Source organism: Panicum virgatum, chromosome 9N (genome assembly GCF_016808335.1).
Source record: "Panicum virgatum strain AP13 chromosome 9N, P.virgatum_v5, whole genome shotgun sequence".
NCBI classification, from domain to species: domain Eukaryota; kingdom Viridiplantae; phylum Streptophyta; class Magnoliopsida; order Poales; family Poaceae; genus Panicum; species Panicum virgatum.
In genome coordinates this window covers 3,684,803-3,709,534 of record NC_053153.1, presented here as the reverse complement: position 1 = coordinate 3,709,534, position 24,732 = coordinate 3,684,803, and the positions used below count along the sequence as shown (strand labels likewise).

Here is a 24,732-nt window from a genome sequence, read left to right as displayed (position 1 = left end):
TTTATCAAATTTTTCCAAAGCCTTTTTGTAACCAATCTTTGCAAAGACATTACTACCAAATTTTTCAGGCTTTCCCAGCTGAAAGAAGAGATAACAATAAAAGCAAAATGCTGCATCCTTTGCTTCACTATACTCCAACCAATCATATTTCCCAAACCAATGGTGCTGAAAAGATCTCCATTCACCACTTTGCCATTTACGAGGATATGTAAAACCAAGAGCTTGTTGAGTTGGACCCCTCAAAACATATGCCCTCTTAACTTGATCTCTAATCTCAGATGGATAATCATCAATTGATTTGCGTAGTCCAGGATCACTAATGATATCCGAGCATCGAAACTCTACTCTGGGCATTTTTGGTTGTCTTGTGTTATCATTAGTCTCTAGAGGAGTACTACTGCTACTGCTTGAAAAATAGGTGAGCAGTGTCTTCTTCGACATCTTGCAATTCTAGGCATTATCCATAATGAATGGATTAATAATTGAACGATTGAATCGTTGACATACATATAAAAAAATAGATGCAGCAGGCGTAAATGTCAGACTCCATTTAGGCATTTACCTTTCTTGAATTTCTTCAAAGGATCCCAGCTTTGGCTAATTGGCTTGGCTGAATGGCTGTGCAGCCTGCTGCACGCCTGCAGGGCCCACGCGGCCACGCCCCTGCACCTGCTGCAGCCTCCGCCGGCCAGCCGCGCAGCTGCGCAGGCCAGAGCGCAAGGCGCTCGGCGTCCCAGCCCCCAGGCTCAGCGGCTCTGCTCCTCGGCCGCACGGCCCACGCGCACAAGCGGCCGCGCCTTGCGCCCGCGGGCGCCGCGCGCCTTGTGCTCGCTCGCGCCGTGCGCCTGCTTCCGCGCCGGCGCCGCAGCATTCCGCGCCGCCGGCTGCACGCCTGCAGGGCCCACGCGGCCACGCCCCTGCACCTGCTGCAGCCTCTGCTGGCCAGCCGCGCAGCTGCGCAGGCCAGAGCGCAAGGCGCTCGGCGTCCCAGCCCCCAGGCTCAGCGGTCTGCTCCTCGGCCGCACGGCCCACGCGCACACGCGGCCGCGCCTTGCGCCCGCGCACGCCGCGCGCCTTGTGCTCGCTCGCGCCGTGCGCCTGCTTCCGCGCCGCCGCTCACCCCTCCGCGACGAGCCTGCAGAGGTAGAGCTAGGGATTTGGCCGGTGGATTGGGGAATGTAATTTCCGTGTGAATGGAGAGGGAATGGATGGCCGGTTGATCGGGTGGGCTCTCGGTGCTGGAATTGGGCTTCACCAATTTGGGACAAAACTAAAAATGGGTGGGCATTTTGCTCTGGCTGGCCCAACAACGGAGATGGTGGTCGTCTTCAACCTTGAGTCCCCATTCCTGCCCCCCCACCAAAATCCGCCACTGAGGACACGCTGCCCGGCAGTTAGCTGTAGCTGTTTCTGCTAGTGCTAGTCTGCCACCTTTTCCATTTCCCCTATGGGTGACTTGGAACACACTACGCCTCTTGCACTGTAGAAGCATGATGCAAAATGAGATTCTATGAGTCGGGTGTCACGGCCTACGGGCGATTGGGCCGCGCGGGTTACTGTAGCGCGAGCTACTGTAGCACCGCGGCACAGAACCTTCAGCCCCAAACTACAGCCCCAAACTAAACGGCGAGGGAGTTGAACAGCTTGAATAGCCGGTCTCTGGAAAGCTAGTAACTCCGGTTCGAATTTTTTGTGCGAAGCGAGGACGAAAGCGCAAAAGAGTTATTTAGCAGGTGTGGTTTACTCAACGTTATTTAGCAGGTATGGTTTACTCAACGTGTAGAGTAGATTTTAGCCGTTATCTCAGACCGGGTCGTTTCATCGGACCGGACGGTGTTAAAGTGAACGGGTTTCTCACAATTTAAACGCAATACAATCCAAACTTAAAAAGGGTTAATTAGATCCACGTCATTACAAATTTTTATAGTTTTCATTTCGCACAAAAAAATATAGTTTTCAAATCTGGCATCAATTGATGATTGGCCCCGGGGGGGGGGGGGGGGCGGGACAAAACAAGTCCGCATGCGGTTTGGTACTTCAGCCGCACGTGTACGGGTGCACGGCAGCAACGAACAAGGGGAAAAACAATGTGCGCCTTGAGAATCTTGACTCCTTCAGCTTTGACGAGCACAAGAATGATGTTTGGCTCGTTGGGCTCTTCTGTCAACTGAGCTTCGCACAATCGCACTAGTCAATTTAGCCGTCTTGTAGTAGGCATTTTTTCCAGGCCTGCTGTGCATAAAGTCAGGATATGGATGCTGTTCTGCAGTACGAGCACGGCCTGTTCCGACGAAAATATACATCAGCACAGCCTTGATTTCCAAATGTGAAGCGTAACTTGCTTGGTCACTTCGTGCTAAGTCTTACATGATCACAAAAATAATAATTGGACATGCAGAGGATTAGAAACTGCAATGACACAATTAGAATTAAAAAATATTTAACATCCAAATATCCGATATGATGGTGCTAAACTTTAGCCTCGTTGGAACCAAACATCGAGGCCGCGGGGGGGCGGCGAGGCGGGCACGCGGGTCGCCGCATCGTATGGTCGCCGTCGATGCCACGGGCCGCCTGCCCGGTGCCCGCCTCCGGGCGCCAACCACACTACTGCTTCGTCTGCAGAGGCGGCGCCTGCGCCGCCGACAGATCCCAAGATCAACGGGATCGATGACGGCACAACGCCACCATGATCGTTGCAATTGCCATTTTGCCAACAGAATCACATTTGGATTCTTCTGGTTTCTGTATTTGAGATGATATGATCCGACACGATTACTCTGCAAATCTTCTCTAAACTAGATTTCCTCTCACAATCCCTTTTGAAAAGAAGCAGTAGCCGTACAAGGGCTAAAGTTGTGCCAAAAAAAAAAGGAGAAACAAATCTACTATACTATCAAGCCTTTGATATGCGCTGAGCATAATTCCAAAGTACCAAATGACAATGAGCATCCTATAGCCTTCGGCACAGCTCAGTGAATGATGCCTATTTATTCATTCTGCTTTATTGAAATGGAACGAGTGAATTTGATAATAATATTGGGACATGTGAAAAGGTATTCTTCACCGAAGGTAGGACAGTCAAACCACTCAAAGGTCAGAGCTTGCTGTGATTTGAGAGTTCCTGCTTCAGTTGGTCCCGCAGGACCCTTCTCAGAAGCTTGTTTGAAGCAGTTCTTGGGAACTCAGGAACAACTTTGACATGGCTCACCTGTCAAGATCGATATATGATTCCAGTGTCCTAGTGTAAGCATGTTTATCATACGATCATTTGACCTCGGCAGCAGAAAAGGGAATGTTTTACCTTGAAAAGAGGATTGAGGTTCTTCTGGATGGCTTTCTGGAACTTGCTCTTGAGAAGATTTACATCGTATTGGGCCGATCTATCTTTCAGCACTGCTAAGATTGCCAGATGTTCTGGTCCCCCACCAGCAGGTTTGATGCTAACTGCAGCTGTTTCTAGAAGTCTTTCATCGGCTCTATTGCATACCCTTTCTATCTCCACTGAACTTGTCTGCATATGCAGATGAGAACAATGTATTTGGTTCCATGAAATGCAAGGATAGTAATAAGGGATCAGAAACATTGGAAAGGGGAGGTTCAACCTTAATTCCTCCAAGGTTCATGGTGTCATCTGCTCTGCCCTGTACAATATAGTACCCACCTACTGTCCGCTGGATTATATCTCCATGTCGTCGGAGTTGCTACAGCACAAATACAAAATAAGGTTATTCGCCACTTTGTTCTACAACCTATAATAGCATGTAACCTGAATGCCCGATTCAGCAATTCAATTTGGTTCAGCAATTAAGTTTTACAGGCGAACACCACTGATGATATGTTCAGCATAAAATTCAAATATGCTGCTTGTTAAAAATTTAGGCAGACAGCCAAACAATGATGAGATGTTGCTGGTTAAAAAATTCAAATATGAACTGCTAATTTAGCAATCTAAATGGATAACCAACATATGCGGTTCCATACCCTTCCATTGTAAATGGGCATGCCACCAAAGTAAACCTTGTCATGGTCCGCATTGAGAAGCCAATTTGTAGCGCCAAAATGCAGAGGGAAGAGACCCACTTCTCCAGCACAAGGTACATCGTCAGGCTGCCATAGATAAGTCAAATGCTTATGCCTCAAACACAACAAACAAACTTGAAATATCTAGGGGGTGATACTTACATATGGAGTACCCTGTTCATCAAGTATGACAAACCCAGTGGACATTGATGCACCACTAAAAGCACCAAAGGCTTGCGGTTGCAAAAGACTACCTTGAATGTATGAGGATGCCAACTCCGTGCCCCCACAGCATTCGACAATGGGCTTGTATGAGGTGTGTGAAGTTAGCCACAGATTATCATCAATATCAGAAGACTCCCCTGTGGTGCCTAGTACCCTGCAAATATTATTGTAATCATCCTTCCACCAGACAGTGATGAAGATGACTGCCTTCCGAGTTCCAACAGTGCCACTAACCTGATTTTGGTCCAGTCAAGCCCTTTAACACAGTTCCCAGCTTTCCATGACTTCACCAAGCTAGGCACACTTCCTAATAAAGTCACACCTGCATCCTGCAAAATATTTTGCAGAAATAATCTAAGTGCACGAGGACAGATTGATTTCCTTTGTATTTTCTGTCCTACTATGAATATGCATTGATCAGCATTTGCTAAAACCAATAGTTTGATGAAAAAAAGGAACTGTAGTATACATCATTGAATCAAATGCTTTGGGAGCATAGACAGATTTGATGTTAGGTCGTTACTCAATATATAGAGGTATGCTAATAGTTTGACGAAAAAAAGGAACTGTAGTATACATCATTGAATCAAATGCTTTGGGAGCATAGACAGATTTGATGTTAGGTCGTTACTCAATATATAGAGGTATGCTAGAGCTGTAAACAAACAGATATGAAGTAAGCTATGCCTATGCTACTTCGACAGGGACTACTGAACATAACATACTGAAGCTCAAAAACCAACAGAACTATATGCAAGGAACAAGGATAAAACCTTTTAGGAGTTGCAAGCAAGTGATGGTGCAAGCTAGGCTAAGTGCTAACCCCACCTGTACAAATTTGCAGAAATCACGTCCAAGTGGAGATCCATGATATAAAGCCAAAGTTGCACCATTAAGAAGGCATGCGTACAGGGCTATAGGTCCCATAACCCAGCCCAGATTAGTAGGCCAACAAAATATGTCCTGTGGACGAACATCCATATGGGCCCACGTGTCAGCTGCACATCTTATGGGAGAAAGTTGTGACCATGGTATAGCCTTTGGCTCCCCTGCACAAGAAGCAAATGAAACAACAAAAAATAAATGTGAACATGAATACAGTGCAAGCAGAGAAAGAAAGGAAACGGTTGTAGGATATACCAGTTGTTCCTGAAGAAAATAATATATTAGTTAGCGCATCTACAGACTGATAAACCGGAGAATAGATAGGTGACCTGCAAATCCAAGAGATAATGTTCCTTACATGAAGAAATTGTCTTTATTTACAATGAAGCTGTGCTCAATTTTCACAAAAGAAGAATTATAGAATCATCTAAGCTCAAGATGCCATTTATTCATGTGTGACAAGGGAAAGAGGAAACTGAGCACATACCTTCCAGAAGCACGACAAAGAAAATCTTTCCAGGACATATCACCATTCCTCAGTGTAACTCCAAGATAGTCTCCGGTTGCAGGAATCACAACAGCTTTAGATGAAGACCCTTGCACGACACGGCTGTAAAATGGAATTATTACTAGCTAATCCAATGTGTGGTGATGATGATAAGTAATTAATTTTAGTAGTTCCATTCAATTGATCATAGGTAAAGAAAGGTTGACCAAATAATGCAAGTTCATGGTTTCACAGGATAATGCTTATTAATTCCGAACTGCAACATTAACATACTAGGTACAAAAATTTACAAGAACAACAAGTTTTTTTTTTCTTCTGAGAGGAGAAGAGACGAGACGAGAAGTTTTTTTTCTTTTCTTCTAAAAATGAGCAGATTAGATTACCATAACATGAATGAAACTGATGTCATACCTGTAAAGTGGAACTTTCTTCCCTCCTCTAATAATGAAATCCTGAAATTTACGTAATTTATAATGAGCCCACATCTAGTCCTAAATGGATATACCAGCATAAAATGCTTGCTTAATCTCTCACCTGAGTAAAAATTGCTTTTGCTTTTGAAACACCCATGCGAGTACCGATCTCCAGTGGTGCAAAACTATCTGCTATTGACACAACAACAAAGCCACCAAGGATGATAGCCAAATATATGATGACTGCATTGCATGTCATAGGCATGTCTATTGCGATCGGATCCCCTTTGTGGAACATGGTATCCAAGGCATTTGCAGCAGTTCTGAAAATATCGTAGCACCAAGGAAAGCCATATGAAGAATAATTCACAGAAAAGCTAAAAATTCTGTTGACTCAACTCTTAGTTTGGGAATAAAAACACACATCACTTGACTGCGAAGTTCTTTCAGTGACATACGGTTCACTGGATAATCATCATGGCCTTCATCCCTCCAAACAATAGCTGTACTGTCATCTGTCCTGTTCAGGGAAGGGCAAGGGAGCAGACAACACTCAGCAATGTTGAGCACTGCACCTTGAAGCCATGTCCCCCCTTTCTTTGATGTATCTGATGTACTTAGAATCGATTTTGGTTCTTTTTGGAACTTGACTGCGAGCTGCTTTAGCACCATTGACCAGTAGACCTGAAAAGTGAATCACCTCGAAGGCTAGGGTCACATCGTTGGAGGGAGGAAAACTTAAAGTACCCATCAGAAATTAAGTTCGGATAACCACTTTACACCAAGAAAATCTGAAAATTCAAGGACTGTTTGCTTTTATATGGAGTATTTTTATACTAAATTAGAGCAACTGACCTCTTGGTTCTCTACGGAGAACTTGTAAAAGAGATTGAAACTTGTTATCGGGTCCTTGTATGCTGGCCCTAACAGCTTGGGCCCGTTTGCTTCCATCAACCTCCCAAGGTTCGTTTGTCTACTGTCAATCCTGTGACAGTGAAACACTTGTTAGTATCAGGCATTCAGACAGCTTAATTGATAGTACAGCACCAACAACCTATCAATCTTACTGGTATTGTTGGACACAGCACAACTAGAAGCTTGAACGTTGCACAACACATTACACTGACATCACAATTTCCATTTCAAGCTCGTTCTGATGTGATCGTGGCAAAACGGGAGGTCGGAAGCTACTCGGTATCAAGCTGCCCTGTTTTCGTCGCAAAAGCAAAAGGAATAGGAAAAAAAACTCGACCTGCGAGGGGCAAACCACCCCGAGCGTTAATGTAAGAAGAGACCTCTCACGCAGGCCGAGAAAACCCTCCGAACTCTTGCTCCACCCTTGCGCAGGGTGCCGTAACCCATACGTAACTCGTGTGAGAGCGGACCGGGGTGAGCCGGGATCTATTTTCATATGCTTTGACGTGTAGGCAGCCGAGGAGATTTTTTTAACTTCAGTCTGAAATTCGCTCCCAGAATCGAACTCAGGATCCGAGAGAATCAAACTCAGGACCCGAGTGCTACTGACGGCACTTAACCCTTTCGCCGCAAAAGGAATAGGAGCGCGTCCGGCGATCGACTTACGGTGACGGGAACCAGTACGGCGGCGGGCCCCGTGTGGCGCGGTCCCACCCGGCGTAGACGGAGTAGTAGACGAGCTGGTGCAGCGCGTGCGGGTGCTCCGGCCGCAGCACCCCCGCGGCCGCGACCGCCGCCCACACGGCGTCCCCGGCGGCTCCCGGGCCCGCCGTGGCCGCGGCGGAGCGGAGAGCGGCGAGGAACGCGCCCGCGTCGGCCGCGCCGAGCCCCGCGGCGCCCACGTCGCCGGGCTGGATCTCCCACACGCTCCCCCTCGCGGTCGCCGCCATAGGATACGGATGTGATGGCCGCCGCCGCCCAAGCTCGCGTCTTCTTCCGGTCTCCCACTCTCCCTTGCGCTCTCTCGACCGGCCGGCTTGCTCGCGCGGTGTCTCTGTGGGCAAGCAGCGCTAGCGTCTCTGCGAGCGATCCGCGGACCCGCGGCAAGCTGATGAGCTGGCGGCAGGTGGGGTTCTGATTTTCTGTTCGATCAGTTAGGTAGGAGGTGTGGTGTGCCCGTGCGCGCTTGGTAGTTGGTAGTTGGTAGTTGGTCGAGGTAGAGCTCGCAGCTCGGGCGCTGCGCTGAGGTGACTGGCGAGCTAGCGGGTAGCGGCGCAGCCACGAGGTGGGAGTGGGAGTCCCCGGGTCGGTGGTTTCTCTTCTGAAGTCAACATGGCCGTTCGCGAATGGAGGAAGTTAACGCGCGACCAGTCGCGCGGGAGGGGCATGGCGCGACACCCCTCCTTCTACTTTGACTTCTATGTATGGTGTTAAGTTAAAACTACACTAACCTTTTTTAGTACAAAAGTATATTCTAAAAAATATTTTATCTCCTTTGTGCGAGCTCCGTTTTAAATACTGATTGCATCGTTGTGTTCTACGTGATGAGACGGTCAAAACAAAATCTCACTTGCATATATTTTAACGATATTTTGCAAAGGTAGCAAGTTGTTATATGTTATACAATAAGTTGCCACAAAACAGAAGATTTTATGCACATGAGTTGCCATACATATAAGATATAAGTTGCCACACATATATAATAAAAATTGTCATAAAAATATTCATAAATTATCACAAAAATAGTGCCACATAAGCAAAATATGTTGTAAACATCAATTGGCACGAACAATCATATACATAAGTTATCACAAATACAAAATGTTATACAGATAAGTAGTAAAAAAATAAGTATCAAACTCATAAGTTTATATATAAATTATTATAAACATAAAAGTTGTCATAGAAGTAAAACGAAAGTTGCTGTAAAAACAAAATTTATGATGACATGAGTTACCAAATATATAATATATGAGTTACCGTATATGTAAGATAATAATTATAAAAAAAATTATAAGTTGTGAAAGAATAAAGTTGGCAAAAAAACACAATTTGTTAAAATAGAATCGGTCATACGCAAAAATAAAATCAGTCATATATGTAATATGAATAAGTTGTCACAATGATAAAGTGTTGTACACATAAGTAGTTAAAAAGAAGTAACTTATCGTACACATAAATTTATATACAAATTGCTATAAAATTTAAAACACATAAATTTATATACAAATTGCTATACAAATAAAAATATTCGTACATGTAAAAATAAAAGTTGTCACAAAATCAACATCTATCATACACGAGTTTCCCCACATACAAGATACAAGTTGCCGCAAATAGAATTAATCATACATTGGGACATATGAGTTAACACAAAATAATAGTTGATATACACATAAGTTGTTACTATATTAATATAACATACACTTAAGTTGCTACAGAAAGAGAACAAGTGATCACATAAGTTGCTATAGTGAAAAACATCGTTAAAACATATGCAAGTGGGGTCTAGTTTTGTTCGTCTTGTCGCGTAGAACGTATTGGTGCAATCGATTCTCGAAACAGAGATACTATGAAGTAGATAAAATATTTTTTTAGGAAAGCTTCGTATATATAGAAAGGGGTCCATTTCCTTCCATGAATGCTATGTGCGTGGACAAACAAAAATGTAATAGCAACAACGTGCAGAGGTGCGTGGGTCGCTGGGCCATAGGTGTATAACACAGTCTGATATATGGGATTTGCTGGGCCACGGCCTGCGGATGCATACTAGGCCGTAGGCAGCCCTGCTCACGGTCGCGCGCTCGCATTTCAGCCGGACTGATCGTAGGATAGCTTTTTCCTTCGCGAATTCCGCTGGCAGAAAAGTGTGCGGTTATCGTATGATTAGAATCAGGCCCAACCAGCATCGTGAACGAAACCCAAGGCTCGAAAGCCCAAATGCTTTTAGTTTTCTCACACGCGAACTAGCCCACTAGGCCACGAAAGCTGATCGCTTGCTTGGTGGTGCTCGGGCCGGGGGATATACATCGCCCGCGCTACAAATGTGACGTCCATCGCCTGAAGAAGGACGCATCCACTAGTGAGCTGTTCTGTTAGCTTATTTGGTCCAATAGCACTCCACTCAGCACAGCCTGTTTTAGTTCTAAATGATGCGCAACCTCATTTGTCTGCTAGGAACCCTCAGGTCCACAGTTGCTGTTGGGTCTACTTGTGACGTGTTTAGTTTGAGCTTATAGTAGTATTAATTTTGGCAGAAAAGAGAAGATTTGTGGACCTAGTTTACTTTATTCTTTATTTTTATTTCTATTTTTTTGGGCTCCCATTGCTATTGCTCGTGTTACTTGTAATGCTAAATTATTTATTAGTAATGCTAAATTATTTGTTCTCTTTGTAGACTAAATTGTTCTATGATGCTGAACTATTTGTTCGCGATATTTATTTATGTTATTTAGCCTATATAATCAAATGTTCTCGATGTTTAATGTTTTGTTCGTTGTACATTATTATTTGTTCGTTATGTTTAATTATTTGTTGGTAAAAATACTTATTTGTTCGTGTTGTTAAAAAATTTGTTCCCAGCAGCCGAATCTAATTATTTAGTATTAAGAAACTTTTAAAAAAAATACATGCAAACATAGACAAGTTTGGTCTTGTTTTGAAGATTTTATCATAATAAAGATAATGGTGCAATTCAAATTTAATCTGGATGCTTAGTTCAAAAGTTATAACTTTTTTTAGTTTGGACTTGCATGCATGTAGATGATGTCAGCAACTTATGCATGCATGCTCATATTTTCTATAAATTAAACAACCTTACGCAAACATTCTATCAATATGCACGTATGAATTAGTAACGGGCCTAACAGGCCTGACTGCAGCCTAATAAATCTCACGCTCCCCCAGCGGTAGGGGAAAAGTCCGCTTCAGGTGATGGTTTCGGTAACCATCACCTCAAGCGATGGATAATCGCGTCCGCGCTCGGGTGCTTTGGAGCCATCCACCACTCTGTGGGACGGTGGGAGCAAGACGGCAGTGGGCTAGTGGCATCGCCGGCTGAAGCAGTGGATGGGATCGGGCGAGGCGGCGGCGGGGCTGCACCACCGACTGAGGAAGAAGGCGGCGATCCACGAGCGTCCAGTCAATTCATGGGAGACATAAGATCGGGTCTGTCAGTACGCGGCCGGCCCCATCATGTAATCATTTGCACGACAAACACCCATAATCAGTGACGGGGTTGGACCGCAGGGAGAGGTTCCTACGGTCGATTTTTAGACTATTTTTTGCTTTTTAGTAACTTTTTGTCGTTTTCTAATTTCAAAAAAAAATTAGAAGAATTTTTTCAAAAGAAAGATTGAAGAGATGGAAAAATTTTAGAAGGAAAAATTTGAGAAAAGTTGAAGAGGAAATTTTTTCGCCCAGAAAAAAATTAGGTAGAATATTTTTGCATCGAAAACAAAAAAAAGTCAAAGTAAAAAAATTATATCAAAAAACAAAAAGAAACATCGGTGATTTTTTTAATTTGGCAAATTAAAAAAAGAGAGAGAAAAACCACAGCCGTCGGGCGGCTCGCCGCCGCCGCCGGGGAGCGCGCAGCCGCATCGCGAGCGGATCCACCGCCGCGCCGCACCGCGAGTGGATCCCTCCGCCGCCGCAAGCAGAGCTCCCCAGCCGCCGCCGCCGCCGCGCGCGGAGCTCGGCCGCTGCCGCGCCGCGCTGCACTGCGAGCGGAGCTCCGCGTCGCGCAGCCGCCGCCGGGAATAGATCGGGGGGAAGGGGAGGGGGAGGGGAAGGAGAAGGGGAAGGGGAAGAGAAGAGAGTGCGGGAGTGGGAATGGGATGGGACGCGGATGGAGTATAGATATTTTTTATCGACCGTGAGTTGTGAAACTTGCAGTCGGCTGTAGATTCAATATTGGGATCAGTGACAGATTTATAGGAGCCTCTCCTTCCACCTCTTTTTTTCATCATCTTCTTCCTCCTTTTCTTCTTCCTCTTTTTTATTTATAATTGAAAATTGTGGCATTTTCTTATCATCTTATTTTAAGTTGAACCGGTCCGCACATACAACGTTAACTTAGGCCCATTTGGAGGGGCTAAATTTAAATGCTAAACTATGGCCCACTCTATTTTAAATACACTAGTACTAAGTTTAGCATTTGGATTGAATCTTACCTTAATCCTCTACGCAATACTACGTGTGTAGGCATTGTAGGTACTGGCGTTAATCGTGCACATGTCTAGATACGTAGGTGTATGGTGAGTTGGTGACTTCTCCGTTTCCTAAGCAATCCACGGGCGAGCAATGGCTCGCCGGCAGGTCACACAAGCGCAGCTGTCCAGCGCCTGACAGGCACAGCCGCGGTAGCCGGTAGCAGCTGGTCCAGCATTGGCCGACCGCGGCCGCGATTGCGATAGCGTCCTCCACCAGTCACCGCTCACCACTCCGGCCACTCCACACCCACAACGCATCCCTCCTCTAGCCTTTTGGCTGCGGCCACGCCAACCCCTCTCCCTTCACCTCCTGCTCCCGCGCGCCGGGCGCCATTCGCTTCCCTTCGCCGCCACCGCCGCGCCATTGAGCTCCAGGGGGCCGAAAGCCACCGTCCTGGCGCCAGGTCCCCGGCGCCGCGCCGCCCGGCTGTCGGTGCCCGCCGTGGCGGCCGAGACTGCGCGCGCCGAGGACGCGCCGTCCCCGTCGCCGTCTGGGGATGGCGCGTTCGACTGGCTGGACCACTGGTACCCTTTCGCCCCCGTGTGCGACCTCGACCCCGGCGCGCCGCACGGCAAGACGGTGCTCGGGCTCAGCGTCGTCGCCTGGTACGACCGTGGCGCCGGCGAGTGGCGTGTGTTCGACGACGCCTGCCCGCACCGCCTCGCGCCGCTCTCCGAGGGCCGCGTCGACGGCAAGGGGCGGCTCCAGTGCGTCTACCACGGCTGGTGCTTCGACGGCGCCGGCGCCGGCGCCTGCAAGTTCATCCCCCAGGCGCCCGCCCTCGGCCCTCCCGTGCACAAGAACAGCAAGGCGTGCGTGGCGTCGTACCCAACCGCGGTGCAGAACAAGATCCTGTGGTTCTACCCGAGGCCCGAGCCCGAGCACAGGGACGTGCTGCAGAGGAAGCGCCCGCCGTACATCAAGGAGATCGACGACCCGTCCTTCGTCACCGCGTTCGGCATCAGAGATCTCTTGTATGGGTAAATGCTCAGCCTCTTCTGTTCTTCTGAATATTCATTCATGATTCTTCCATTGCAATGCCCCATTCACAATTCTGAACTGCCTCCACTGCAGGTATGATATCTTGGCAGAGAACCTGATGGACCCTTCTCATGTCCCGTATGCCCACAAGGGGCTGATAGGCGGGCCCCGCAACACACAAGATCCCGGGAGATATGTACCTGAGCAGCTTACCCTGGCAATGCAGATTACTCTGAATTTTCAGAAGGGAGTTGCTCTGTCAGTCCTGTAACGACGGTGTTCGTCTCTTCACAGTTGAGCACGACAAAGAAGGCGGCGGCTCGATCAAGCTGAAGATAGAGGAAGCGAGCCTGGCCGGGTTCCTGTCGTCGTGGGAACGCGGCTCCTGGAGGTTCGTCGCGCCGTGCACGTTCTACAGCTCAGGGACTAGCATGCAGGTGTGCATCCCCTCTCCCTTTGGCAATGCAGCCTGCAGGTGATGCCATGCCCTGACGAACCCACAGAGCGAGCCACTTCAACAGCACGGCATTGTTCGCTGGCCCTGCAGGCGAAACCGGGGAAGAAGAATGTCGTGGTGTGGCAGTGGGTGGCGGAATGCACCCGCCTAAGCCCAGAGGGTGAGTATTCGGGGGTTAGCTAGCGATTAGTTCGATCTCGCTCAAGAACACGATGAACACTCAGGTTTAGAGTGGTTCGGGCCGCCGGAGCGTAATACCCTACGTCCACTGTGTGTTGTATTGCTTGAGTCTGGAAGAGCTTGGAGCTGAGTCCAGCTCGAGTCTGAGTGTGCTCTCCAGTGTCCTTGTCCTGTACAGCGAGCGCCTCCCTTTTATATCTCAAGGGAGACGCGTATATGGCCGTTGGGTCCCGACAGGTGGGCTCAACAATGTAGTACAAGATAACGTAATATTCATACATTATGGTTTTGTAGGCGGGGGAGATCTCACTTCTAGATTTCCTTGACTGCTCCTGGAATCCCCCGCTCAGCCTGTCCAGGCGCTGTCTTGTTGAAACGGCGCCTGGCGTAGCTTGCGGCGTCGCCTGCCACGCAGCTGAACGGGTCGTGTAGCTTACGGCGTAGGTGGCATGATGGAAAAACGTCGTGCCGTCGTATCCAATTAATGCGGCAGACGGGCTCTGCGTGGGTACGGCGCATGCGGCCTCACTGTGTACCTTGGTAATACACGGTCTACAGTGAGGACTGACAAGATCTGCTCCGCGTGCCGCGGCGGCAGACCACGCCTCAGTCACCCGCATTGAATGCGGTGGGAGGGCGAGGCTTCTAGTGGAAGACTCATGCCCACGCCCGCGCCTGCGGGACACATGGTGGCTCCGGACCCCCCGGCGGTATATTAGTTCTACGCGCGTGAGGGGCCCAGACGGACGCGGGAGGTCCCGGACCCCTATGGGGGTCCGAGGCCTCGGCTGTCGGTTCAGAGCTTCCCCTCCTTAAGGACACGTGGCGTCTCTGGACCCGTCCCTGAGCGGAGAGCGGGTCTGGGGCCGTTGGCCCGATGAGGTAAGGGTCTGTCCATGGCACTGGCGGAGCTAGAAATGAATCGAAGGGGGGGCTATTTTTCCCTGACTAAGAACCAAGGAGGAAGAAGTATGTTCCTGGTAGGTGGCGCTAGGAATTGTATCAACCACAAACTGATTGAGATTGATGGGTTGCGGCAGCCAGAGTCCGATTCATCTCCCAACCGGCTGCATACGCCGGCGACCGGCAGACGATGGAGACCGTAGACTGGGGGGCGGGGCATGACGAGGCGACAAGGCATGAGCGGCGATGCGCCAGTCACCTCGGCGCTGCGTGCTGTCTGCAATTTCTAGTATGGCTGCCAGTCTGGGTGATTGGGTGTACACAAGATGGGCCTTAAAAGCTTCAATTTTGCATATATCTATGTATATACGATATACCTATGTGATTTTATTTTGGTCTAGGGGGCAATGACCATCTTTTGCCGACATGTAGCTCCGCCACTGGTCCATGGGGCCCGGCTGCTCCGCTCTTTACTGCGTAGCTACGAATGACTACGCGAGCCTTGTCTTGCTGCAGTAGGAGTGGGTATCAGGGTACCGACAAAGAAGACGCCCCGGTTCATGCTCGTGGTGTTCTGCGTCCCGGTGGCTCCTGGCCGGAGCCGGCTGATCTGGGCGTTCCCGAGGAATTTTGGGGTCTGGCTCGACCTGATCATACCACGGTGGCTCTACCACGTCGGCCAGAACCGTGTGCTGGATTCAGATGCTTACATCCTCCATGTCGAGGTGACCGAAAGCCAAATGCCCGAATGTTTTGTACATTCTCAGGCTCAACTAGTTGAAGATCTATTACCCTTTGCAGGAACGCAAGTTTGCTGCGTCAGGCCTTGACAACTGGCACAATGATTGCTATGTGCCGGCATCGTCGGACACCATGGTCGTCGCCTTCAGGAGCTGGTTCAGGAAGTACTGCAAGAATCGGGTTGGCTGGGCGACCCCACAGCCTGACGAGCTGCCGCCGACCCCTAACAAGGACACACTCATGGAGAGGTAACTAAGCCCATAATCTACCACCGGTTTTTCACATTCACCTTAAGCAAAGCAACAAACACCATAGGATCACGGTGAGCTCTGGTGGTGCTCATCATCTCCGGATGCCATGGACAGGTACTGGTCGCACGTGGTGCAGTGCAGGAGCTGCAGCGCGGCGCTGAAGGCCATGAGGGCGCTCGAGGTCGCCTTGCAGGTCGCGTCGGTCGCCGTCGTCGGTGTCCTCGCGGTCGCCAAGGAGACGACGCTGGTCATGTCGGCTGCTCAGAGAGCCGTCGTCGTGTCCGCGGCCGTGTTGTGCTTCGCCGCGTCCCGCTGGCTCTCAAACTTCATCGAGAACAACTTCTTCTTCCAGGATTACTCCCATGCTTACAAGTGACGCGCTCTGGAGGATGAGGAGAATGCAATGATTGTGTTCGTAAAATTTTTATGAAAAATTAAAAAAGTCAAATGATTTATAATTTGGAATGCTGCTGCATTGAATTGAGGATGTTTTTTTACAGCGGACCCACCACATCGGCTGATCCAACCGCCACTGCCGGGCCCACAGGAGCCGCGTGCCCACGAGTACCGCCACACCCACACCGCAGCCACGAGTTCCCGTTCGTTGCGACGCCGCGAGATCTGCCCCGGTTGTGGCCGCGCTTGCCGCCGCCGCGCCATGGACCCCCTCTCCCTCCTCTCGCTCGCGCGCTCCACGCGCCCGTCGCTCCCCCTCGCCGCGGCCGCCGCGCCACTGAGATCCAGGAGGCTAAGCGGCGGCGCCAGGATCGCGCAGTCGCGGTGGCGCCGCGCCGCCCGGCTGTCGGCGTCGGCCGTGGCAGCAGAGACGCCGCGGACGGAGGAGCCGCCGTCGCCGTCCGGGCAGGAGCGGTTCGACTGGCTGGACCAGTGGTACCCTTTCGCCCCCGTGTGCGACCTCGACCCCGGCGCGCCGCACGGCAAGACGGTGCTCGGGCTCAGCGTCGTCGCCTGGTACGACCGCGGCGCCGGCGAGTGGCGCGTGTTCGACGACACCTGCCCGCACCGCCTCGCGCCACTCTCCGAGGGCCGCATCGACGGCAAGGGCCGGCTCCAGTGCGTGTACCACGGCTGGTGCTTCGACGGCGCCGGCGCCTGCAAGTTCATCCCCCAGGCCCCCGCCCTCGGCCCGCCGGTACGCCGCGCTCCGCCGATCCCCACATTTCCTCCATTGCCCTCATCACTCACCACCGCAAACTGAAGCCAAAATCCTTCTCGTGACTCTCGCGCGCGGCAGGTGCACAAGAACAGCAAGGCGTGCGTGGCGTCGTACCCCTGCGTGGTGCAGACCAACATCCTGTGGTTCTACCCGAGGTCCGAGCCGGAGCACAAGGACGTGCTGCAGAGGAAGCCGCCACCGTTGATTCCTGAGATTGACGACCCGAGGTTCATCACCGTCTATGGCATCAGGGATCTTCCCTACGGGTACATGCTCAAACATTTTTGCTATGCTTCTGCCATTGGTCGATCCAGCTGCATTGCACATTTGGATATTCATGGTTCAGTCATAAGTAGCTTGTAGCACTGTTGCAAACTGCAATGCAGGTATGATGTTTTGGTAGAGAACCTCTTCGACCCAGCTCATGTACCATATGCGCACAAGGGGATAATGCGTGGAATCCCCAAGAAGGAAGATCCCGGAAGATAAGTCCCTGATCTTACATGAATATCACCACTTACCTTTGGCATTGCAAGTGAAGTGGTTCTTTCAGCCTAATTTTTGTTGAGCTTTTATACTGGGGCTCATGCTAGAAAGAGTGAAAAAGAAGCTGCTTGAAAAAAACTCTACCCGAGGGGTGTGAAACAGCCCCACCATTTTTTCATTAAGAGGAAGCCTAACCGGCTTAACCGGGTAGAGAAACCCCCCGAACCCTGGCTCATGCCCGTGAGGGCCAAGCCTTGCGGCGAGCACAGCGAGGAGTTTTTTTTCACTCAGCAGCCTGAAATTCGCTTCTGATGAGATTCGAACTCAGGACCTGCTGAGAGCGCGACGCTACCGGACCGGGCTAGCCAACCGGCCGCCCGGCCTTTCGCGAAAAAGAAACTGCTTGGCATTCTGCATCGCTGATTGGGAGTGTTTCTTTTCTTCACAGATGACTACGATAAAGAGGGCGGCGGTCCGATCAAGATGAAGATCAAGGAGGCGAACATACAAGGGTTTGTGTCACCGCAGGAGCGTGGCTACTTCCAGTTCATCGCGCCATGCACGCTCGTGCGTTTACCGCTTTCCCAAGAGGTGTAAATCCATCCCCCTTTGTCAATGCAAGGCGAGATGGATAGGAATTCGTAAAACCATGTTGACACGCCGGCACGGTTTTTCTGTTTTTGGTGGCCGGCACGGCCAGTGGTACCTGCTGGTGTTCTTCAGCGTTCCGGTTGCTCCTGGTAGGAGCAGGGTGATCTGGGCGTTCCCGAGGAGGAACGTTTCGGTCTGGCTCCACAACATAACACCGCGGTGGCTGAACCATGTAGAGCAGAATCTTATATTGGATTCAGACATTTTCCTCCTTCACGTTGAGGTAACTCAAGTCCCGTCAGGCACAACCAACATCTGATTTCTGGTCTACCTCAAAGCTTAGTGATTCGGACTTGCTTATGTAACCCTTGTTTGTTGAATTCCTTTTGCAGGAGCGCAAATTTGCTGCGGTAGGCCTTGATAATTGGCAGAAAGCTTGCTATGTGCCCACATCATCTGACAACACGGTGATCGCATTTAGAAACTGGTTCAGGAAATTCTGCAAGAGTCAGGTTGGCTGGGCAACTCCACAAGTCGATCAGCTGCCACCAACCCCTACCAAGGATCAGCTCATGGAGAGGTAAATGAGACAGAAAACATCACCTGGCAGAGAATTCTCAATGCAGTCTGAACTGTGAATTGTGATGCTAAGCAACTGATTCCCGTCCAGGTACTGGTCACACGTGGCGCAGTGTACGAGCTGCAGCGCTGCGCTTAAAGCCATGAAGGCACTCGAGGTTGCTCTGCAGATCGCGTCTGTTGCCATTGTTGGAATCCTTGCCGTCGCCAAGGGAACGCTGGTAACGTCGACAGTCCAGAGGGCCGTGGTCGTGTCCACGGCCGTGCTATGCTTCGCCGTGTCCCGCTGGCTAGCCAACTTCATCCAGAAGAACTTCTACTTCCAAGATTACATCCACGCCTACAAGTGATGTGTTCTAGAAAACTTACGACTTTTGTTGCTAGGAGTTTGTTGATAGTAAATGCAAATTAGAAATGTGTAGGAAGCACAGCAAATTATTTGACACGGTAGTCGGTAGCTACTGTATATAATCAAGTATGTTCATGCAGTGACCACTGCCGATAGGATCTGGCATAATATATGCTGCGGGACATGTAAATCACATGCGAGATATGGATCATTGGTCAAACTACATATTTTGTTTGCATTGAAATCCAGACAATCAAATCCCATTGTTCCGAGGAACAGTAAGCCATACAAGGGAATATAAATAATTTCAAAATATCTATCAACATAGCTTCTGTATTAACATACAAGGGAGTATCAGGTTAATTCCAGATGCAGCAGTTCAATTTCTGTTGCATCAGATGCAGCAGTTCAATTCCAGATGCAGCAGTTTAATTACCGTGCGAGGACTGAGGCATCTCACGGCACGCGATGGCCTCGGGCTCCACGTGGCATCCATAGGAAGGGGAGCGCACCCAGGCGCTGGTGCGCCCGTCGCTCACCGAAATTAACTGAGATGTGTAAATATGCTAATTATGGTGTTTGAAAGACACTGATGATCTAATAGATTTGTAAGGGCAGGTGAGGGGCTAACTTAGACCCTGCACCGGCAAAAAAAAATGGCGCTTATTTATAGGGGCAGATGAGGGGCTAACCTGCCCCTACAAATGCATTTCTTAGGCGGTTTGACCCCCACTTACCTCTGAAAATGGCCGATAAAAACTACAAACTACCTTCTTCCTCCTCCCGAGAAGTCGTCGTTTGCTTGGGGAAGGAGCTCTCCGAAAATCCATAGAAAGAAAAAAAATAGGAGGGAAAAATGTTTTAAACTTGATTTCCTTCGAGTTGGGGGCTGTAGGAGATAAGTTGATGCTAATCTTATAACATTTCTGAGCTTTTTTCTTAGTTTTAAGTCTCAAATGAAACTCTCTTTATTAATGAGGAGTTTTTTTAGAAGTGACTGCATCTCCATCCGAGCATCTTACAAGCATATACGACTTGCATGCATGTCCAGACGTACGAACTTGCGGCTGGACAAGTGCCACCTAACCAGGGAGCAAGGTATATCATGCTGGCTCCGCTGTCCAGTACTGCATTGCCCAGGTGGCCACCAGTAGTGCGATCTCTAGATCCTCCACCGCTGTGCGCGCCTGTGCCGGCGCTTATATATTCCTAGCAGCTATTCCACTCCAGAGAGCCGGTACAATCGTCTTGGATAAAAGTTCTTGCGTTTGTAGAGAGCGAGCCATGCATGCATTTCATATAGAGCCATATATATCTGCACACCCATGATGCCTTAATTGATCGGCCCATTTTCCTTTTTTCATTTCATGTTCTAAAATGATTTCCGAGCATCTTAGGTTTTATTGTCGATCGAGACACGCCTGCTCGGTGATCTCTAGAAATGAAGTACTGCTACTCCTTCCTTCGCGTGCAGTCATCCTCAGGTCGCTCTCGCTCCAATGGTTCCTTTTCGACCGCGTGCTGGAGACACGCATGCATGTTCGGTTCGTGTTTTGATAGCTTCTGGATATAATCCGACGTTTTCAGGTGCGTATAAACTCTGTTTTCAGCGATTCGTGCATGCATATGCCTTCCCGAGGTCTGTTTGAGTTGAACTGATTAGTTTTATATTTTGTTTTTTTTCTTCTCAGCTATATGTGTCGCCTACGTCAACACGTGTGCGACACGTTTTTTTTCAGGTGCATATGTATGTATAATTATATATATTTGTATAGTTCGTATGTATTTATTCAGTACTGAGTACACACATACGCATGGTCACGTATAAAGGGGTGGTAAAGGGCCCAACATTTTGAATTTGAACTAGAAAATCTAAGGATCGGGCCCTAAAAGGGCCGGGCTCTAAACATATATATTTTTGAACTAAAAATTTTAAGGACTTTATTGGGCTGTGAAGAGGCCATTAGGGCCATGGCCCATTACCACCCCTACGTATAACCTCGCCTCGCTAGCTCCTCGAGATGCCTCCTTTCTGAAGATAGGTAGACTAGGATGCACAGCGCGCTTCGCCGCGAGGAATGATGCTGACCTCTCTGCTAAAGTCTAGAGAATTATCTTTAACATATTGGTTTAAGCACGACATTTATTATTTTATACCACAATAGAAGCAATAAAAAAAGCGAGGATATTTACTTGTAGAAATACAACACATTAAATGGAGGTAGTAATCTATGCTGGAGTATAAAATTAAATGGTATATGCTGGAGTACAAAATTGCAGTAATTATATGATTTGAAAATACTAAATAAACTGAGATATGTAAATATGCTAATTATAGTGCCTGAAAATATGCTAATTATAGTGCCTGAAAGACGCAGATGATTTAGCCGATCCACCGTGCTATAAATTTTTATGATAGAAGTACGGATTATAACAATTTCTTATATTTCTTCTTGAATAGTAGAAAGAGGTAGTAGTTTCATAGTCAGTCGACGGAGCAAATTTTCAGAGAGAGCTTTCACCTTCACAAATCTTCACAGAGAGCTTTGACCTTCATGCAGTGACACTCTACCCTGCTTTAATATTTGTTATTTTAGCTTTCTAGATATATTAATTTTGCTATGCACTTAGATATAGAAAAAACTATGTATTTAGAAAAATCAAAACAACTAATAATTTCGAACTGATGGAGTATTAATCAAAGAGCAAGCTACCAGCGATGTGTTTAAAATCTTATTGAAACCAACATAATTATTTTAATAGGTTTGCCCCGTACATTAAAGAGCAAGTTAGCGATGTGAACGTTTATCTAAATTAATGAATTTGTTGCAATGGTTTTTTTTTTCAAAAGCATCTCTGATCATGGTGGCGGCTGGCTTTTGGGCCAATATTGTTGGGCAAAATTTTGCTACGACACCGATGGTGGACACGGCAGGCCAAGCTTACGAGGACGTCAGAATGGGCAGGTCCGAAATAGATGCATGGTCTGCAAACGTAGCAACCTACTCGTAGGTCAGTAGCAGTAGAAAAGTTTCTTAAAAAACAGTAAAAAGAGTAAGACACTACACAGGTATTTCTTCGAGGATATGAAGGTACATATGCTAAACCTACTAACGTAGTGCTCCAGAGGTTCTCGCGCGTGACGCGCGGCGCGCGGCGCGCGGCGCTTTTGTCCGTTGCACGTACGCACGCATGCAGGGCGGGTCACGGCACGTGTCTTGGACACATGTATGTGTGAAGCCATGCCCTGGCGGTAGGGCGTGCTCAGGCGACACGTTACGTCGGCTATATATTGTTACGTGGTGGACAGCTAGAACCGTGCGCCGCTTGGGCTTTGCCAGGAGCTAGCTGTTAAGCTGTACGCACGTGTGCGTACACGCGCGCGGCAGTCCGGCTCATGCATGCGCGCGTCTCGCCAGCCGCTGCCGCTGCCGCTGCCACTGCATGCATGCAGTTCGACACGAACGCCGCCACCTGTCCGCGTCCGGTCACGTGTTGCATGCACCCAGCCCCACGGCGCCGTTGTACTATATGTAGTCGCGCTCCCTTCGTTCTGCAATAAAATATTCGCTGCCGCAAGACGCCATGACGGTTGAGGATAGCGATATCGATGGACGGCAAGGCGCCGCAAGGATTTCTTGCAGTGAAGGAAAACAACGATGGAGTAATAATAAGCCTCGGTCGGTCTGTGCATCGTGGTAATATAATAAATCTACATAATATTACTAACAAAATAATATAATCAATTTTGTGCTCATTTTTCGTGTACAAATCATGTTGTGATTATGCGAGACATTGATCGTTTCGAATCCGGTTGGGATTCCGAGTGAGTTATTCGGGTTCCGGTCATGATTTTGATTATTGATTTGTCCAGGTTTCAGTTAGGATTCAAATTGATGAAAAACTAGTCCAACTCGCATATGGAATGGACTAAGGTCCACATGTCAATGACACGAGGCGGATCAAACTAAAATTTTAGATGGAAACTTAACTTGCTTTAGTAATAGATATAGATAGGCTTCAACCAGAGATGTAAAAGACCTATTTATCATTGATGCATGCTGCGGAATGCTGCGGCATGTCAATAACATCTTCCACACGAACTATGCAAAAATTTCAACTTACAGATAGAACAAATTAAATCAGAAAAAAAAACAGCTCTAACAAATCAGAAAAGAAAACAGATATGTAGGCCGGTCCGACCCTGCAATAAGGTCGTTATCGATCGAAAGCCTTGTTGGAGCACATTCATTCCTTCTAGCCAGATACGCCAAATGCAATGGTTCTGCACGACCAACCGGAGGACGACGACAAATTCAGCTCCGGCCTCCTCCATCTCCCTTGTTGTTCACGTGAACATCACGTGAGTATGTGACAGGACACGCTCACCGTGCCCATCTCAGCTCTGCTGCCTCCTCTATGCCCGTCTTCGTCTTCGTCCTCGCTCTCTCGAGCACGCGAAGGGCGAATGCGGACGGATCGTTGAGGGTCGTCACGAGCTAGCTACAGACATGAAGTGCTTGATGCATATGCGTGCACGATGACGTCGTCTTGCCTCCAATCTAGGAAAACTCCCAGCCTCCCAGCTAAGATTGTTATTACTGTTTCATCAAAAAAAAGATCGTTATTACTTGCCCGCCATCGATCAGAGAATTTCAGAAATAGAAGAATACCTAGTAGTACAAAGCTTCCTGCAACCTTCCCAAAAAAGTGCAGAGAGAGAGAGAGAGAGAGAGAGTTGGCACAGGACAAGTCGACCTACCCCAAAAGATCATAAAAGTTAGTAACTTGCCGGTTTCTTCTTACGTGTGTACATGAATGTAGTTGACTAAATCGTCAGAAATTCAGAACTAACATTTTTCTAAAGAGCTAGCAGGACTATGAGATCGGTATCTTGAGCAAGTCCAGCATGTACTCCTGCTCCCTGCTGCAAGATCTTGCTGCTATTTGGTCTCATGCATGTTACACTAGCTAGATAGATGCATGGCAGATTATTGTTGATGCCAATGCAAACTGGAGACGCGGACAATTAATTAAACAACTTGGTTACGGTCATTGCGCGCCCTTGTACTAACCGAAACCGAGTGAACTTTCCGCGTTTTATTTGCTAATAATAAAACATCCATGCGGGAAAGCCGAATAATACCATCACTGTTGTCATTGAATCTCTTGAAGTAGTTTCCAGCGCCAGGTTGCTGCCTTTATTTGAATCCAGCTAGAGAAAGACCAATGCATGACGACCAAGACACAACATGACATTTGAGACACACACACACACACATATATATATATATATATATATATATATATATATATATATTGCTGAAATTTCTATGACTAAATAGCTCCAGCCGTTCATCGATCAGTTTCTTTTTCTTGACGAGGCAAGAAGCTATAGGAAAGACGAAAGAGCCTAGCTATTTGGGCCGACATATATGTAGTACGCCGGCCTGTTTGACAATCCAAACACGCGTGTCCTTCCATATGCATGTTATCATCTGTGAAATAAATTGTAGTGATGTTGGAGCTAGCTAGCTAGTGTTGTGAGCAGCCGGCCAGTGCGTGTGCGTCGATATCAACTGGCACCATCATGCATATAGTTCCAGCAGTAAGAAAAAAGTACGTGCTGCTGCTAGCTGTGCTGCATAGAGCAAACTCCTTTTTCGTAGCACACTCCCTCCGTTCTTTTTTATATGACACCGTTGACTTTTTTCTTCAACTTTGACCAATATTATTTAATTAATCAGTTAGTTAAATGAAGTGAAATGAGTACCTTTCGTCTATTATCAAGAGTCTCTTGAATCTAACTTGAAGATTTGACTATTTGCATAGATATTTGTAGAAAAGACGAATA

At 48.1% G+C, this 24,732-nt stretch overlaps 3 protein-coding genes across 3 annotated transcripts; 2 read left to right on the top strand and 1 right to left on the bottom strand.

The window, feature by feature from the left end:
• Positions 1-2,778: 2,778 nt before the first annotated feature.
• On the bottom strand, positions 2,779-8,125 carry LOC120690894 (probable acyl-activating enzyme 18, peroxisomal). The gene is made up of 14 exons (XM_039973775.1): positions 7,636-8,125; positions 6,910-7,039; positions 6,479-6,738; positions 6,176-6,377; positions 6,053-6,093; positions 5,621-5,743; positions 5,389-5,462; positions 5,077-5,297; positions 4,483-4,577; positions 4,186-4,402; positions 3,985-4,110; positions 3,606-3,704; positions 3,305-3,514; positions 2,779-3,211 (listed from the first exon to the last, which is right to left on the bottom strand). The coding sequence occupies exons 1-14, from the start codon at positions 7,917-7,919 to the stop codon at positions 3,098-3,100; spliced, it is 2,196 nt and encodes a 731-aa protein (XP_039829709.1). The 5' UTR covers positions 7,920-8,125; the 3' UTR covers positions 2,779-3,097.
• Positions 8,126-12,204: 4,079 nt separating this feature from the next.
• LOC120687533 (protochlorophyllide-dependent translocon component 52, chloroplastic-like) lies at positions 12,205-16,154 on the top strand. The gene is made up of 8 exons (XM_039969548.1): positions 12,205-12,216; positions 12,337-13,163; positions 13,258-13,356; positions 13,457-13,555; positions 13,633-13,732; positions 15,253-15,429; positions 15,506-15,693; positions 15,811-16,154. Exons 1-8 carry the CDS (start codon positions 12,205-12,207, stop codon positions 16,070-16,072), a joined length of 1,764 nt encoding a protein of 587 aa, XP_039825482.1. The 3' UTR covers positions 16,073-16,154.
• Positions 16,155-16,208: 54 nt separating this feature from the next.
• LOC120690698 (protochlorophyllide-dependent translocon component 52, chloroplastic-like) lies at positions 16,209-19,122 on the top strand. Its single transcript, XM_039973458.1, has 7 exons — positions 16,209-16,849; positions 16,952-17,139; positions 17,260-17,358; positions 17,806-17,950; positions 18,060-18,233; positions 18,343-18,530; positions 18,621-19,122. Exons 1-7 carry the CDS (start codon positions 16,355-16,357, stop codon positions 18,877-18,879), a joined length of 1,548 nt encoding a protein of 515 aa, XP_039829392.1. The 5' UTR covers positions 16,209-16,354; the 3' UTR covers positions 18,880-19,122.
• Positions 19,123-24,732: the final 5,610 nt, after the last annotated feature.

Coding starts and splice junctions, on each gene's coding strand:
- LOC120690894 (XM_039973775.1), bottom strand. CDS start 7,919: ATGGCGGCGACCGCGAGGGGGAGCGTGTGGGAGATCCAGCCCGGCGAC. Junction 7,040..7,635: donor CCGTACTGGTTCCCGTCACC/GTAAGTCGATCG, acceptor TCACTGTCACAG/GATTGACAGTAGACAAACGA. Junction 6,378..6,478: donor GAACTTCGCAGTCAAGTGAT/GTGTGTTTTTAT, acceptor CGATATTTTCAG/AACTGCTGCAAATGCCTTGG.
- LOC120687533 (XM_039969548.1), top strand. Junction 13,164..13,257: donor ATCAGAGATCTCTTGTATGG/GTAAATGCTCAG, acceptor CCTCCACTGCAG/GTATGATATCTTGGCAGAGA. Junction 13,556..13,632: donor TGGGAACGCGGCTCCTGGAG/GTTCGTCGCGCC, acceptor TTGGCAATGCAG/CCTGCAGGTGATGCCATGCC.
- LOC120690698 (XM_039973458.1), top strand. CDS start 16,355: ATGGACCCCCTCTCCCTCCTCTCGCTCGCGCGCTCCACGCGCCCGTCG. Junction 16,850..16,951: donor CCCCCGCCCTCGGCCCGCCG/GTACGCCGCGCT, acceptor CGCGCGCGGCAG/GTGCACAAGAACAGCAAGGC. Junction 17,140..17,259: donor ATCAGGGATCTTCCCTACGG/GTACATGCTCAA, acceptor ACTGCAATGCAG/GTATGATGTTTTGGTAGAGA.